The following is a 17,744-nucleotide window of genomic DNA, read 5'->3' on the forward strand; positions in this document are numbered from 1 at the left end:
ATTTGTTTAAGCACCCCAAGGGGAACCCGTACACTGCCTCTGGGGTGAGATCTATCACTGGTTTTCGGAAACCTGCATCTTCTGAAATTGTGCTGACCCTTTTCCAAGCTTGCTCTTGTGAAAAAGCAGTTTGATACCTTCAGAAGCCTGCTCACCAGCTCAGACTTTTTTCCTACTACCCAAAATATTTTTCAGTGACAGTAGAGGAAAAAGGCAAAAATCAGTGTGACTACCTCCAAGAAATAATTTAATGTACGGTCTAGGCTCAGGGATCCATTATTGACTCAAACAATACTGGTACAAATTACAATTTTCATGAGTACCCAAAATAGGAAGACAAATTTCAGATAAAATATCTTCATGCTGAGATTTCCTGGTATCATTCCAGCAAACTGAAATCCACAGTGGTTCCCTAGGCATAATTTATCAGAATTTATCAGACAGGAATTTTAGGCTGCATATTAGGCTGAGGTGTTGACAGCTTCTTATTCTTTCTGTATTCCCATATCTTCCATATGGCCAGTACCAGTAATTCCTTTCCTCAGCACAACCTTGTTTGACAAACTGTCTGGTGCTGAAAATAAGCAACAATGTGGGAGATGGGGAAGTGGGGAAGAATGAAGATATTAAAAACTACCCCTTCCATGCCAGGCAGCATGTAATAATATTTATTTATGTGCTTGTGTGTGAACAATACATGAGAGAATGCCGCACAGGTAACTGTGCAGGCACAGAGCTAGTCAGATATAGATGATTACACTTGACTGATTTTTCATACACAGTTTATGTAGCTTTCTTTACAGTTGCCTACATATATTTTTTTCTTACTATTTTCTCTCCTTCTCTAGTCCTCCTGCTCTTTCATGCTGTGTCCTGGCCTCAGGGACCATCCCTTGGGCTGTTCTGTTCACCCAGAACTGGTCTCCTAATCCTCTTCACTTTGCCTTCAATCCCGCTGCTCTACCTATTTTTCCCCACACCGCTCTGCTCGCCAGCAGTCACAGTTTCAAAAATGGTCTCTATTTTCTCTTCCAAAGTGCTTAGATATTTTAGATCTGATAGCACTTAACTGCAAGTGGATCAGACACCATCTTCTATTAAGAAAGTTGATAAGTGAACCATAGCTCTACCACATTGTTACTATCAAATGCTCCACCCAAGCCTGAACTTTTGTATTATTTGTATTATTGGGGCCCCAGGGGTATTTACTTACTTTTTTAAAAGTGTCACAGGCAGGGAGTCAAATCATTAAAATATCTCCATTTTCTTAGAATACGATTCTCACAAACTTCCTGTGGTTGCCAGGTGAGATAAAAGCTAGGTAGGAAAATAAGGATATTTTTAACTTACTTTCCCTGCCACAGGTGCTTTGAGTCATGAAGCAGGAAAAGGGGAGCAGCTTATGGTAGGGGGACAGACAGGGCTTCACTGGGGAAGTGTCTAGAAGTGCTGAAGGAGCAGGTTTGGTGTGATGGCAAGTGACAGGAAAAGGAGAGTGGGGGGAAAGAGTAGAAAGGAAAGGCAAGGAGTGCAGTCCATGGAAGAACAGGAAGGACCCATGAATGCAGGAGGGAGGAAGGAACACATTGCCAGTGGAAATAAACAATAGGTGACAAAGGCAGTTCAGGACACAATAGAAAATGTGGTGGGCAAGACAGCATTAGCGAAAGATGGAGAACACGATGGAGCACAACCTGTGGTTCTAGGAGTGTATAGAGCCTGCCACGAGCATTCATCTGACCTCAGGCCTGTTTCTTGCCACACGTTTTCCAAGGCATAGCTGAGTGAGCAGGCAGTACTAGCACTCCTGGGAAGATCCAGGTCTGTCATGCACCTGCACTGCCCACGTTCGGTAGGATCATGCAGATGAGCAGGCATTACCATGCTTCTCAAAGTCTGCATTGCAGCAGCATCTGGTCTTGGGCTATAAACTATAGACAGTCTGATTCCCCAAAGTATTAATTAGCCATTTATCATCTATAAAATCAATTTCCTTGTTCAGGAACAGTTTTGATCAATAGAATTCAATACGAGCCTTTCTACTGAATTAATGAAGCTCTAAGTTGTTTTTTTTGTTGTTGGTTTGGTTTGGTTTGGTTTTTTCTGGCAAATGATCATTAGTAGAATAACCAGGACACTATGCACTGTTGTTATAAACCTGACAGCTACCAACAAGTTCTAAACTAAGTTTGTAAGCATCTGTAGCTAGAACTTCTTTTCATTGTAAGAATTCAAAAAGAACAAATCCTGAGCTTTTTTAGCAGCTCCAGTCCAAATTACAGGGCTTCCTACTATCATGAATGAGAAAAAGAACATTCTTTTCTCTTGAAATACAGCACTGGAGGCTTGACTAATAACTATGCTGTTACTACTTGTGATTCACTAGTCTAGACCCAGAATAACCAGAAGACTACAGAAATAAGGGAGTTTATTGAGAGCTCAGCAGTTTTCCAAAGGTTTGTATTGCTCTGTAAAATGAGATTGCTCCTACCTCCATTCTATGCTCTTAAAAAGTCATCTCTAGCCTCCCCATTTGTTGTTCCCTTTAAGGGACAATCTTCCAAAATTCAGAAAGATGGTTCAGAGAGCTGCCCTGTGTGAACCACCTGTGCTCTAGTGACCTCATTAATCGGTTCATGGCTGAAGATAAAACTGAGGTCTCCAAGTTATTTGAGTGCTTTTGGAAGTATTACCTCGGATCCTAACTGAATGCCATCATCATTTCATGTGGTGCATGAGAAGGTACTGAAACACAGTTTTCACCGCTCTGCTCCATTTTTTTATAAAAGTGTGAGTGGAAGGAAGTTGTGCTGATGAAGATCTTCTCCAGACTCTGCCGACAGCCCTCAAGAGAACATAGGAGCCATTGTTTCTTTCCTTCAGCGGATGAGACTGACCTTACACTTAATTAATTGGCTCAGCCATGAGTGGGTAATGAAAATGCTCCTAAAGCATAGCCATGATTGCATTTTAAAATCCCTGTCTACTAGAATTCTATATCGGTTTTGCAATCACTCAGTATTGTGATTCAAATGCTATAATTACCCATTTGTTCTCCTGAATGCAGCTAGCTCACAACTTCATTAATGCCTTTTTAAAGCTCTGTGATTTTGCTGATGTTGCTGGCTCAAGATCCAGCCTGAGGCTCTTAAAAAACAGCCCTTCCAACAGCAAGTGATTGATGACAGGAGAGGAGGAAATGAGTAAGGAGCCAAGAGAGGAAGTAGAAGGGCTGGGAACACGATGAAATGGTAGAAAATCAGTGACCCTGTGCCCAGGTTGGGTAACAACCAACAGCAACTTCAGGACATGGGTGAAGAACAGGGTCTCCTGTGCTATCACTCAACAGTTTTGCGCTATGACTACAGGGGGAAAATTGTTTTCTATAGATAAAGGGCAGTTTTAGTTACTATTTCTCATATATTATCCTTACATGAATTTCAGGCAGATGGATCCTGTTTATATATAACAGCAGAGATTCTCAACAGGCATATGTTGGAAAAACTACACCAGTTTTCACAAATTGTGCTAGTTGAACTCTAGTTGAAAGTTTAGCCCAATGTTAGTAATTCATGAATCACTAAATAACTTGAACAAAACCCAAATGTATAGTAATTTCCCATTGCTATATTAAGTATGAAATGCTGAACTTGATGGGAAATTTAATTATAAATGCTGGATTTATCCCCTGGATAAAACTTTGGTCAGTGCATTGCTCTTGTTCACATACAGCAAGCCTTACTGATTTTTAGTTTCTGGCACCTTTAGTATCAGTGGGACTATTTACCAACTGATTGTGTAAGCAATGTAGTAACAAATTGTAAGCGACTTGCCCTGAGAGTCGAGGTGATCTGGGTATGCATCTCCCATGACAGCTCTTGAAAATCTACTAAAATGAAAAAAAACCAAACGAAACAAAGCCTAACGTACATTAAAATTCACTACACCTGCAATCACTTACTGTGATTGCAAAGAAGTATTTATGTTGCTATTCTGAAAAGCATAAGCAAAAATCTTCCTTTTCCACTTTGCAACCCCTTAGTCTGGGCTTCTTATATTGGATAATATACATTTCCCATTGCAGCTGACTGATTTAAATTAGGACAAAATCCTGTTTTGAAAGTGTAAAATATTTTAAAATATTTTGAATTCATAGTTTTAAATTTTGCCTGGAATGCTTCTCCCTCATCACAGCTGGGACTGTCTGAGGGCAGGTGCAAAGGGCACACCACAGGCTTGCTAGCACAGGCAAGAAAGTGAGGGGCAGAAGACAGGCTTCCCTGAGCTTCTGCAGTGCCTTCATTTGCAACAAAATTCATGGAGAGGAGAAACAAGGGCCTGGCCTCAGTCACATCACTGGCTGTATTCCAGTGAAAAGTGGGAATTGCCTCATCCGTGCTGGCCATTGCCATTGCATTCAGTTATATAGTGAGAATAGCATGGCGATTTTAGTATGAAATAGATTGTTTTTCATAAAGAAAAACCTGGGAGCTTCCTTGCAGAAACAATGCAGAAAGGATGATATTATAGAAACTGCAGTTGCAAAGAAGAAAAAGATCCCTGCCTGTTTCAGGCTTTATGTGCCTAAACTGTTAATGCTGAAACAAAAACAAGCAAAGGACTTGGAGGCATCTGTTTTCTGACATGTTCCCACCTTGCTGCTGGTCTTGATAGTTCATATCTAGTCCTTTTTATCACTTCAATCAGTTTAATCTGCAAAAACTCTACAGGCTTCTGATTTTCCAAGTGAGAACAGTACCTGTGTGCCCCTTATATTTGTCATAACCAGCCCTGTTACACTGATGGAGCACTAAAATGTGGCTCAGTGCCAGTGCATGACATGTTACAGATGACAGCTAGCCAAATAATATAAATTATTTCTCACTTGTACTAGAAGCAAACAGAGGATCATGTTGACAGGCAACTTGCCAGCACCCCAAACTGCTACCCACTCATTTCACAGCTGTGGGACTCTCATATTCCACTATCAACCTGCACAGCCTGCTGCCAGGAAGCCTGAAGGCAAAATATAAGTTTGAATACTGGAAAAGAGTGAGAAATGGGCATTTACAGTTCTAGAAGGAGAGTATTCCATATGAATTAAATGTGTGGGATTTCGAAAGTGGGTGAAGCATTTACTTAGAGGAATCACATGAGAGTACCTGGGAAATCTCATACAACTGTGGCTACCAAAAGTTTCTCCAAGGCACCAAGGCTTCCTCAAGAGTAAATGAAAAGACATAGTCTTTGTTAAAACTAATCTATGCCCACCATTTGGAGGTACCTACCTTTTCCCCTTAACTACAGGGAGGCCAGTACAGACAGACAAAACTTGGGGCATAATTTAGAGGTGAAAAAACTCAGGTGAAGTGAATCCCCCCCCACTTTAGGTACACACACAAGGAATAACCCGAATGTGTGAAGAGGCATGATCCCTAAAGCTAAGAATAGCATACAGGGTCCAGAAGCACTTATTTATGTTTTAAATATCTATACGAACATGCACAGATATATTAATACATAAGCACTTGGGGATTTCCAGTTAAACCAATTATAGAGTGTAACAAGCCCCTTTCTCTTCATTGGTAACTATCTTAGAAGTTTCAGTTACACTATACTAAAAGTTTGCACTATTTATTTGTTTATTAAGCCTTGAATTCAGGAGTTAACATTTTAGTAATGAATTATGTCATATTATGAGAGATAAATTTTCCCTTAGGAATCTGCTGGCATGCACAGGATCAGGTCCCATGTCATACACCATCATCAGAAGGCTATCTATCACATGCCATTTCTGTTTATCTACCTGCTTCTCTGATATATATTGTATTTGCATGCACACCTGCACATAAATAGATATCCATATGCTACTACATTAAGAATTAGACAATGATTCAAAGTGGAAAGTACATAAAGTAAGTCTGTTAATAAATTGATTTTAAAAAAATAAACTGGTAGAACTGCATGAAGTGGGGCATTACCATAATACTCTGAGATTATTCACTGAGTTTAAGTAATTGCAGTGTAAACCCCAGGCGGTTCATAACTTTGAGGCATCAGATTATGTTTCATTTCATTATTTAACTCTGTTACATCACCCACAGCAAATACCACAAGTAAAAGAAGCTACTCCAAGTAGAAATTTATCATCAGCCTGGGACCCCTTAAACACTGATGTGAATAAGTGAGATTTAAGGAAAAACTTTGAATTTTAAAATAGTGTTGAAACAGGAAATGGAAATGAAAGCCTCACTGTCATGCTCTTAGCTGAAGATAAGTGTATCAGCATGCAGACCTATTACAAGGCTGTGCCAAGTGTTTATGGGCAGCAAATTGTTTGAAGCATCTTCTTTTCTTGCCAGGATAATTTTGAGGGCAGTAAATGAAATACCTATAGTCAAATCATATTATTAGTTTGTATGCATACAAACTAAGAATAGATTGAAAGCAAGGAACACAAATTAATGTTTCTTAAGTCGTATATCCAGTTGTATTACGTATATCTCTGAAGGGTATGTTGTTAATATGTCTAAGCCAATAGTTTTGGGTTCACAGTAATTGCATACTTTTTATTTACAAATTTTCCCCAGCAGTATGTGCCTGTTACCTAAAGCGATGGAGCAGGTCCCGGTCATATGTCTGTCTCTAAACCTGGGCCAACAGTACATGACATAGCACCCACTGTGGCCTCTGCTCTGTCACTTTGCAATGCGATTCTATGTAGTTTTACTTGAATAACATAAAATAACATATATAATGTTATTTATGTTATTTTCCACGTGAAGAACTCCTGTAAACCTTGCCGTTTTGAAACTCAGTGAGGCAGGCGTCTTAGACAAGCTGAAAAACAAATGGTGGTACGATAAAGGTGAATGTGGACCCAAGGACTCTGGAAGTAAGGTCAGTCGCTACAGTTCGGGACCTACTATCGTGTTCACAGAGCGGTAGAGGAAGTAATAAACAAAAATGAATTAGAAATAAAATAAGTAGCTGTATCCATAGAGCAAAACAGCTTCGGCCCGTCTTGAGGGGGTCTCACTTTAATTTAAGGAAGCACTATTGCATTTTGAAGTCTTCAGTGATACAGATCACCAAACATCATCCTACATGTTCAGAGCATCTCCTTGAAAAAATACAAGGCATGTTTTTTGCATTTGGGAAAGGCAGGCTGGATTAGTAGTTTCCTTCCTGCCTGGAGGGGATGGACTTTTCCCACTGACTGCTTAGGAAATGTCCCTTCCCATCTTCTTCTTTTAGAGCTGGCCTACCTCAGCATTTTTCTGAGAAGGAGGAATGCTAGTGGAAAGGATTGCCTTTCACTGCTGCCCAGGAAGATGGTGTCTGGCTGCCTTTGGGAATGGCCCTGGCTGCTTGAGGAGCCAAGGAACACATGAGCTTTGAAGTGAAAGACTTCAATAATTAATCACTTTCTATAGCTTCCAGTGTTCATCCTAATCCATTCCCAAACAGTAATCCTGACAGGTCCAGGAAGCAGAGCCTCTTCTATTTCTCTGTCTCTGGGGACAGACCCAGAAGCAGGTATTTTCTGATGGCTGGGAAGCACCACAGTCAGTTCCAGCCCTCAATCCAGAAAGTCTGACATTTCTTCACAGTGGCTGAGTCAGTGCCAGCCTGTGCAGCCACAGCTAAAGGGAAAGAGTGACGGGCCCTGCTGCTTGCTGCCTGCACGTCCTGAGAGATACCCAGGTAAAAGCAGTGTGGGAAGCAAGCTTTGAACACATTTTGCTTTTTCTGGCAAGTGCTTTGAAGAAAGGAGTGAAAACCAGTTAGGAGGATGACAGAGTACCTGTAAATGACAGCTGAGAAAGCCTCAATCCACCACCTACATTAGGGCAGGTCTTTCTCAGTTCTGTCTCCTCTTTGTTTGCAAGCACCATGTTAGTAAGTGCCACCAGAGGAACAGCCATCTCCAAGATATTCAGACTCCTCTTAGCCATCTAAAAAGACACAGACAAAGCAGAACACAGCTGTAAGCCCAAATCACCTCTGTACATCCATGGAAACTGTTACTGTGCTAATCTACTGATTACACAATAAATAGTGCCTCCTTAAATTAAATATCCAAATTTTTTGCATTCTTCGTAAGTTAAAATTTCATAGAGATTACAATCAGAATTTAAGTACTCTCCTTACTTTAGCTAAAGATTATATAGTCTGCATAAGAATAAAGCTTTATAAGTATCTTAAGGCACCCAATGTAGCATATGGAAGTCAATCCTGAGAGAGTTCCTTGAGAACTATGCTAAAAATACACAGGGATTTCAAGTAAAAAAAATGTGATTCACAACTAAGCAGTATGGAAGTATAGAGAAATGTAGAGTGGTAAATACATCCAAAAAGGCAATTGTTTGTAAAATTATATATATTTAATAATTTGTTAAAGAAAGCTCTCACTGTTGTCTAAATTATCAATAATGTATAAAATTTTATAAATTGCTATTAAGAAGTATACTGTTATTGAGCCTTAGAAGTCCATGGGCATGTTCCAGAACTGTATCTATAGTAAAAAAAACAAAAACAAAAACAAAAACAAAAAATACCATAATAGGTAAGAGGCAAATATATCACGATGTGTATGGTACAGTGTACACTGTCAGAGGAAGTGTTTGTTCAAAGAAAGAAATTAGGCCTCACATGTTATTTTCACCTGTCCTTTAGGTATCAGATGCTCAGTCTGGATCTTTTAAATTAACAGCAATGCCTACCACAAGTACAATTACTGTTTTTTGTAAAGATCAAGCAGAGTCTTGTCTGATATAAATGGATTTCTGGATTCCAAGGCTTCTGAAGAGCTTTACATAAATGCAGTTTCATATCAGTGCTGAAATGTCCCCTAAAGAGAGCTAGACATGTCATTGCCTAATTTTCCACTTAATGGAAGCAGTGCTTTGCATTAAGCAAGCAATGACATCCTGATATGTTGGCAATAAACTTACAATATTTTTTATGCCAACCAGGAAAACTAGTTGCTTAAAATATATTTTATAGATCCAGATAGGTCAAATTTTGAGAAAGTGTGTAAACAACTGTTGTTAAATTCAGCTAAACATTGTTATTTATTTCTATTTCTAATGTTTTAATGTGTGGCTTGTGCTTTTGGGCATCTGTTTTCCAGGGTTAACTGTGTCACTTCTGTTTTCCCAGGACAAGACGAGTGCCTTGAGTCTCAGCAACGTTGCTGGAGTCTTCTACATTCTGGTTGGAGGCTTGGGCTTGGCAATGCTGGTGGCTTTGATAGAGTTCTGTTACAAGTCCAGGGCAGAGGCGAAACGAATGAAGGTGGCAAAGAGTGCACAGACTTTTAACCCAACTTCCTCGCAGAATACCCAGAATTTAGCAACTTATAGAGAAGGTTACAACGTATATGGAACCGAAAGTATTAAAATTTAGGGGTAGGACTTAGGGCCTACTATAGCGAGTGGGTGATGCATCTTGTAACGCAGTGTTGTGACATGTCTGTCTAGTGGTGCTTGCTTCTGAACAGAGCTTTATATTTTTGGAAAACTTCAGTGCAAAGTGGTTCAGTTCTTTTGGCTGCAGATGTACAGTATATTATTCTATGTTGCTAATAGACATCTGCATTGCAAGGAATTTTTAACGTGAAAAGTACATTTTGAGTTGTCAAATCAGTTGGAAGATGACAACTATTTGAAATCAGAAAGTATGTATTCAGAGGGCCAGTTTTTAAGTACTTGATTTGGCAGTCTGTTTTGCCAAAGGTTTGCACTCTACTAGTGACCAATTGCTGCAAACCTGTATTATTTGATGTTGGCCCTAACTGGAACTTCATTATAATCAAGATTTAGCATAGGCAATGTCACTGAACCATAGTTAACCTAATGGAAGAAAAGGCACTGTTACAAGAAGTCTAAATGTTGTTTTACATTCTCTCCCTCCTCCCCTCCATGTCCCTTCATCCTCCCTTTGATACATGTTTTATGCTAATTGTGTGGCACTTTTTTTTTTTTTTCCACAATATCCTGCTTCAGGTCAACCTTTGCCCACTATAATAGTCATATAAAGTCACTAACCAGTGGATAGAACTTGATTATTGTCCTCAGCTTTCAGTAACATACCCCTTACTTAGGTCAAGACTAGTGCATTTTAGATATTCACACAGTCATTTCGGAGGCTGAACAACTGATACTGCCAGGCTGCATCCTGCATAGCTCTCCTGAGTAGGCATGCAGGGGTGGTTTACTAATGTGCTTGCTTTCATCTGTACAGTGAGTATTTTGCCAACTAATGATTAGACAAATCAACTCTCTGACCTTTGGAAATGGCACGTAGTAGCAAATTGAGCTTCTAAATATAACTTTTACATAGCTCCCAAGCTATACGGGCTGTTTTATACATGAATGTGCAGCTAGGACCCTACCCTGTCATGCTACCTAGAGCTCCCTTGCCCTTGCAAATAGCAAGCCACATGTCTCCTCCGTTAACAAAAAACTTGAGCTACTGAGCCATCCCTATAGTGGAAGTAAGAAACACAGATTTAAGGAAATACTTATGTTGCCACCTAGAAAAAAAAAAAAATTGTAGGAAACAACTGGAGATAAAATTATCATTTTTTATTTATTATTTATATAGCGCTGGAGTACACGGCGCTGTACAATAGGTGAAGTGTGCCAAACACATAACAGGTCCCTGTCCCGAGGAGCTTACGGCCTAAAGGCACAGCCGGTACAATACCGAACCATACAGTACAGAGCAAACACAGAGTGAGCAGAGAATGGTGTTTGAGCATGATAGCTGGAGCGCTGCGAGGAATAGGTGGGTTCTTGGTGGGCGAGGGAGGGGGCTTGGTGTACGCTGGCTGGGAAATTGTCCCAAACATAATGTTGCTGTGTAGTTTTCTTTTGTTCTCTGTTGAAGAAAAAGTCATGACCCTGGGTATATTTTAATCATAACAGAGCCACCAATTTTTCCCTTGTAGAAAAAAAAAAAAAGAAAAAAAAGTGTTAGGTGTGCACTTTGTTCACTAGAGAAAATGTGAGGCAGAGTAGGTGTCAAGAGGACTCCAAGCGTATAGACCAGTGTTCATTACTGTGAACTGGGAATCAGGACTTCCAGATGCTAATATTAATCTCCAAAGTTCACTCCCTACTGTCAGTAATAAGGGTCTTAAAAAGAAGTAATCCTGTGCAAGTAATTGTGCAAAATGCAAATGAAGAGTGCTTTTTCCTTTGCATTGTTTAGTGATGCGCTCGCAACTGAGAGTGTCCCCAGGCTGGTATTACAGTAAGAGCCCCAGAAAACATATTCCTTACCAATTTTACAGAATGCTATGCATTCAAAACATAGCCTTAAAGAAAGCAAACAAAAGAATTAGGCTTTCATTCAAATACTGACCTGACCCAAACTATCTGTGCACATTAAACATGGCATGACTTGACAAATCCCCACAGTTCCCACACAGGTCTGTGATTTAAGTGAGACACTATGATTATACTTGAAGAAATATTTTTAGCATAAGTTTTCCTTATAATAAAAAAAAAAAGCTGAGTTTTATATTTTAAGAAAAGATCATTTTTAAGAAAAGTTCGGCTTTCTTTACAACTTGGACTTCCATGGGACTTGTTGCAACACATAGATGAATTCTTATAGGAAAAATACATTTAAAAGGATAAAAAAAAGATATAAGAATGTTGCATATTTTTTAATTGAAAATTCATGTTTGGGTTGGTCTAAACTTCTAATATTCACTTAAAAAAATTTTAGGGCACAAACTTCTAAAATTCACAAAAAATTACCAGGATTTTGAGCAAATATTTACAGACTTCCGAAATTCTTTATTCCGCTTATTTGATGTAATATTTACTTGAAAAAATTCAAGTGGACTTCTTATAAAAATGCTTATGCTCATATGTGGAAGACTGCCAAGGTCCAGTCATCCTCCCCTGGCCACGGAGGCAGTGAGGGCTACCTGTGTGCTGCACTCTGCACAGGATGACTATGCCATCTATTGTTCATATATGTGCTAGTCATAAACCCCTGTTTAGCTGGCAGCAGTACAAAGCCCACAAAACTGGTTGCAGTTATTTCTGCAGAAATATGTCTGTCTTCTGCATTTTGAAACCTTAAATATATTTTTTTATCCAAGGAGTAAAGAGATTGTATTAGAACTAAAACTTGCTAATATGGAAAGATGCTTGGTGGTTCTAACCTTCGCGAGTAACCAACACACTGACTTTTTAAGCTAACATCAAATAGTTTTAATGGTGTATGTTTTAAACTAATATAAAATAGCTTAAATAATCCTCTATTAATATTCATTACCATGTTTGTTTTTTTTTATTTTAGTTTCATCCAGTGAAATGTGAATTACTCCAGGGAAACTCACCTGCCTGTGAGGCAGCAGAAAATGAAGGGCTGGTCTGTATGTATGGACTGGTCTATATGATAAAGGACTAATATCTGTATGTGGGATAGGTACATTCAAAAGGGATGATAGGCAGTGGCACCTGCTGAAGGCAGAGAAGGAAGTTTGCTTAAGGAGGAAACAATCCCTTCCTCTTCCCTGGGTCCATTTTTGTGTATCCGTAGTAAGCCCTTACTGTACAAGTGGAGCTGATGCCGAGAACAGACCCTTATATCCTTCTCTCCAGCTGCTCTAGGGCAAAGCCCTATACTGAGTTCCTCACCCCAAACCCACAGGCTTTTGAAGGGATTATCCTATTATCCAGCCAGCCACCACCACATCCTCTCAGTGGCTGCCTTAGTGGGCCATGAAGCTCAGGATCCAGCTTCCAGCTCAGCTGTCTTCTCTTGCTCTCCTATACCATGCTAGTGTTTATAACTAATGACTAAAATTAATTACAAAATCACAAAAATCAATGAAAAACATTATTATTACAATTAACTACAGAAAAAGTGAAGTGCTACAGGATGGCTCAGTAAATGTGTAGTGCACTTATTTTGACTTGTATACTTTCATAGTCAAGATAGAAAAATCCATTAAAAGTTCATCTTAGATATTTGTGCCAAAGACACCTCCATGTGACCCAGGTACTAGAGGAGTGTGAACAACAAAAGAACCCACACAGGCCAGGATATTTGTATTACATAGACTGAGGATATTAGTTTCCTAAATTCCCATCTCCCATTAGGAACAAGGTAGTGTTTTCACATGATTAATTCCACAACTAATTTAATCACAACTAATGACAAATTTAAAAATATATTATCACTATTAACTGCATACAGTTACCACTAAGATACTTTCACAGTTTGGGTAGTATTCACAATAAATACCAAGACTTTTCCCTCTCATCCCAGATGCTCCTGAAACTGTTTCTGCAGCCAGGCTGTAAATCTGAAATTGCAGCAGAACAATTAAACAGAGTATTAGCCTCACTTGTTAGCTATTGAATAGTTTAAAATACAAAGTAGAAGCTTACCTGGTTACTTGGCTTTATGGCACCATCCCAAGTACAAGTTTGACCTGCTTTTCCTGGCTTTGTAATTGTCTGAGTTGTTTCTGTGGTGTGTTGCTGAGCTGTTGTTACCTCTGCCATGAGAGGAGAAGAGTTATTTTCTTGAAGTTTTTCTGTTCTTCTGTGGAAAGCGCTGAGAAACTGTTATTCTCTCTTTTTTTTTTTTTTTTCTTGATGGATCCTTTTTATTGTCTTTCTGTCCTGAGTGTGTTGTCAATGGCCAGAAAGCCATATAGACTGAGCTACTAAACCACAGTTACACACAACTCATATATCCCATATAAATCTGTGCTCCAACTTAGATTTCCCAGTGGCAAACTCTGAATGGCCGTGGACAGATAGCTGGTCAACATAGTGGAGAGACTGTGATACATAATGATGATTTTCTGGGAAATCTATCACATCTGGAGCAAGCTGTCTCTTTTCCACCCAAGTTTGCTTTCTAGTCTGGTTTGGACTTTGACCCTTCCCCCAAACTAAAGCCCCTTTGGTTTTTTTTCTTGCCATTGACCAAAACATGTTCTGTGCACTTCTACAGACAGTTACCAGTCCTCAATATCCATTTGCAACAGGACTCTGGACATGCACTATGTGGTTCTACACCACACTGCATTATGTCTGTGCTTTGCAAATGCAGAGGTTTTTATGTGCTGCTGGGAAGTAGTTACATTTTTGGTACTGTATAGGCGCAGGTTCCCACTCCCTCATTACCTCTGCCACCCTTTTTGTATCTGGGTGTTGTCTGTTTGTTAACAGTCTGTCACAAAGTACAGTGGCAGCAGGGAGACTTTTCAAAGGGTGACTTTGGACATTGCAATTGACAATTACCAAAGCCAAGGTTTTTCAACATTAGGGAATGCCATAATGCCCTCTATAAGATGAGGCCTTTTCCTGAATTCAGATTACTTATGAGGGCTGAAGCTTTTAGAGTAATTGATTTGGAAAGTTACTTTTATCTCCAAACCCCAGCTGTGCCACAACAGTCACTGTATTTTTGATGACTCCTTTGGAAGGAGCTGCTGATAGCAATGCGACATTAGACTAGTGCATTTCCATAGAAGTGCATCAGAAGCAGTGGAAATATTTGAGAGTTCCTATCCCTATACATTTGCACTCGTATATAAAATTAACTTCACATATCAAACACCATCTCAGAATTTCACTGCTATCTGAGAAGGAGAAACTGGGCTCAGAGGGATAAAGTTTGAAACTCAGAGATCAGTAATAAGGCAAATAAAATGATATTATGATGTTTGTCATCCCTTTGCTCCTTTGTGAATGCACCCTCCTGTCTGTTTTTTTCCAATTGGTATTTCAGACTGCATCCCCACACACCATGTACATGAGTTAGTTTCTTAGACTATAGCTTCTGCTGACTAGAAGTCAGATTTCCCCACTAATATCTTAACATGGTTATCTCCGAAATCTCTTTCAATGTAGCATAATTTGGGTACCTGTTTTTTCCAGGTGTCCTTGCTGCATTGTTTGACTTTAAACACCTCCCATAAATTTAGTCATCTGGTAATCATTTACTCTAAACTAGTCATCTTCACTTTTTCTGTTATGACATGAGAATGCTCTGTTAGTCGTTTTTGGATGACTTAAGTTAGATAGCATAACTACAAATCTTTAAACAAATCCAGATTTTTTGCTTGAGTAATTTAGTCACTAAACAATATATTTTATTCTGATTTGTCTAAAAGCAAAGATTTTAAAGTAAAAAAGTTTAAACCTTCTTGTGGAAAATTTAGACAATGTAGAAAATTATGTTTTCTTTCAATAAATTACAGTTCCTTTGAAAGTTCCTACCTTCTCTAGTTGTAGGGAAATATATATATCTGAAAGAGATTTGAGGACAGTTCTCAGATTTCCTGATACTAAATATGTGCATTATGAAAAGAAGTAATAATTTCTTTAGATTTGATCCATGGAATTGCCACAGAGATAGATGATCCAGCTATTGCAATTTATAAACAATTTTCAGTAGTTAGATTTTATCTTGACATTCCTAGTTGAAGGTCTAAGCCTATAAACACCTGTGCATGATTTTATTTACAGATGCTAATGCTGTCATATTCACAGATGCTAATGCTGTCAGGTTCATAAAGATCTTTTCACTGTATATAAATATAGTTTGAAGAAGTTTAAATGAAGGTATTGCCTCTTCAGTTAATTTCATTATCAAATTCAGATTTTACATTTAAATCAGTAATGATTTATTGTAATGAAATTTACCCTCAGAATTGCTAGTCTTTTTTCCCCTAGTAGACTTAAATACTATGTATTATTATTTATGGTTATTACTATTTTTATATTTAATGTTAACATAAAAAATGCAGATGTCTAAAATTTAATATTTTGGTGTTTGCTGTGTTCTGGTTAGTTGAAGGACAGAAACATTATAACAGTTTCCTCTTTTCTGCTTTTTCTTCAAACCTAGCTTACCTTTTCTGAAGCCATAAGAAACAAAGCCAGATTATCCATCACAGGGAGCGTGGGAGAAAACGGACGTGTATTGACTCCCGACTGCCCGAAGGCCGTGCATACTGGAACTGCAATTAGACAAAGTTCAGGATTGGCTGTAATTGCATCGGACCTACCATAAAAACCAAAAAAATAATTGAGTGCCTTAATCAAACTGTGTTGGTGACTGATGGGAACACAGCACAGACTGTAACGACATGGGAGTGTCATTGATGAACTAATAATTTGGCTGAGAAAGGGAAGTACGTCCAAATGCGCCAGACATCATCAGCAACAATGTGTGCATGAGCTCAGCTCGGAAACCCAAACTCAGATTTTATATCAGGAAAATTCATAATTTAGTTTTGTTGGGGGGAGGGGGCTGGGAAGGGTGTATTAACAGCAACAAATTTCACTTGAGTGGACTTAAAACTAATAAGACTTGCCAATTTAGCGCATTAAACTGTGAAGAACATGCTCAGAAAGGACACCATTTTGGTCTTTGTCTTAAGAGAGAGAGAAAAATAGCTATAGAAGTCAATGAACATGCTAACCTGTGTCTCCAGAACATCATTATATACAATGGAAGAATACTCAGCTGTTCAGCTGTAGAAATGAATCACTAAACTGTGATAAAAAAAATAAATATGTAAATCCTGTGAAAAAAATAAAGAAATTATTTACATTTTCTTTGGAAAAAGAGGAATATTGAAACATGCTTGCTTTTTAACTGATGTAAATTCAGTAGAGGACAACACAATTCTTTTTTCTAACCATCTTAGGGAAAAATCATTGCAATAATTGATATAAAATGCCATCACTGTAATAAAATTCAGAGAATTTTTTTTTTTTTATAAAAGTTGTTGGTCATCCTCTTGTTTGCTGTTACCTTCATTCTGTTCCATCATTCTGTGTTCAAAAGATTTTCATCTGTCTAATACAAGAAACAAAACGATAAAATGTTTAGAGTACTTCATCAGTCTGCAGTGTAGAATCAAAAGAGACTACGGGTCACTCATGTTACAGATATTATTTATAATCTTGTTCTGTGTAAGAAACTGTGGTTTTTGTACCCACCAAAAAGAATAAAACGAAAAATGTTCTTATAATATTGACAGAGCTTGAGTTGTTTTCTGATCATTAGGGATGCCACCTGGAAAATAGATAAAGGTGGTTTATTACTTACAACAGGATGTAGTATCTTATCAGAGAAGGTCTGAGTCCCTGAAGATTTTTTAAGTGTTTTTAAATCCATAGAGAGGAGGGACTCAAAACAGCCAAAGTATTGTCACGATTATTCACTAAATCTTTTACTACTAGTCACTAAAACCCTATCTGAGGTGTTAGGGAACCATTTAGTGTCCTCTGGGTAGGTCAAGGGACAGGATGCCAGGGAGCAAGAAAGTACAAATGACAGTCTTTCACAATGATGTGATAGATACAGCTTACTTGGTACCCAGTAATCTCGCTTTTCATCATCCAGCCTATGAATGGCACACCAGGAAAAGAGTAGCAGCCACCATTTGCATAAAAGCCAAATGTCAACAGGAGTAGGCATGTCTGTAGGTGCAGAGTTGCAGTAGGTCTGTTCTGTGAGGGTCATTCTCCTTGGCCGTACTAGAACTATCAGTAGTGTCCCAATCCAGCATATTGCCACCAGTGTAACAACTTCATGCCAGAGCCCAGACTGCAAATCAAAGCAAACTTGGATTAATCATAGCTTCTAATGCTCTCATGACTTTGCCAGGTCCATGAGAGGTCATGTTTCAGTGACTTACATTTCACCACAGCCTTGTTCTGGTGCTTATCTCAGCCCCTAGGGCT

The 17,744-nt window shown here is 38.7% G+C and overlaps 1 protein-coding gene across 10 annotated transcripts in view; it reads left to right on the top strand.

The window, feature by feature from the left end:
* The window catches only part of GRIA4 (glutamate ionotropic receptor AMPA type subunit 4), a 217,661-nt gene extending 200,630 nt beyond the window's left edge, over positions 1–17,031 (top strand). Inside the window, exons 14-17 of one of the 10 annotated variants that reach the window (XM_050333054.1) lie at positions 6,786–6,900; positions 9,166–9,300; positions 10,612–10,794; positions 15,898–16,039. In XM_050333054.1, coding sequence (XP_050189011.1) covers positions 6,786–6,900; positions 9,166–9,300; positions 10,612–10,746 — 385 coding nt within the window. In that variant the 3' untranslated portion in view covers positions 10,747–10,794; positions 15,898–16,039. Of the gene's footprint in view, positions 1–6,785; positions 9,414–10,611; positions 10,795–15,897 lie in introns of those variants that run through there. The other 9 variants (XM_050333056.1, XM_050333053.1, XR_007630986.1 and 6 more) reach the window with 9 other exon arrangements.
* The last annotated feature ends 713 nt before the right edge of the window (positions 17,032–17,744 follow it).

This window comes from Myiozetetes cayanensis, unplaced genomic scaffold (assembly GCF_022539395.1).
Source record: "Myiozetetes cayanensis isolate MyiCay16 unplaced genomic scaffold, myiCay2020 scf5-8, whole genome shotgun sequence".
Classification (NCBI taxonomy): domain Eukaryota; kingdom Metazoa; phylum Chordata; class Aves; order Passeriformes; family Tyrannidae; genus Myiozetetes; species Myiozetetes cayanensis.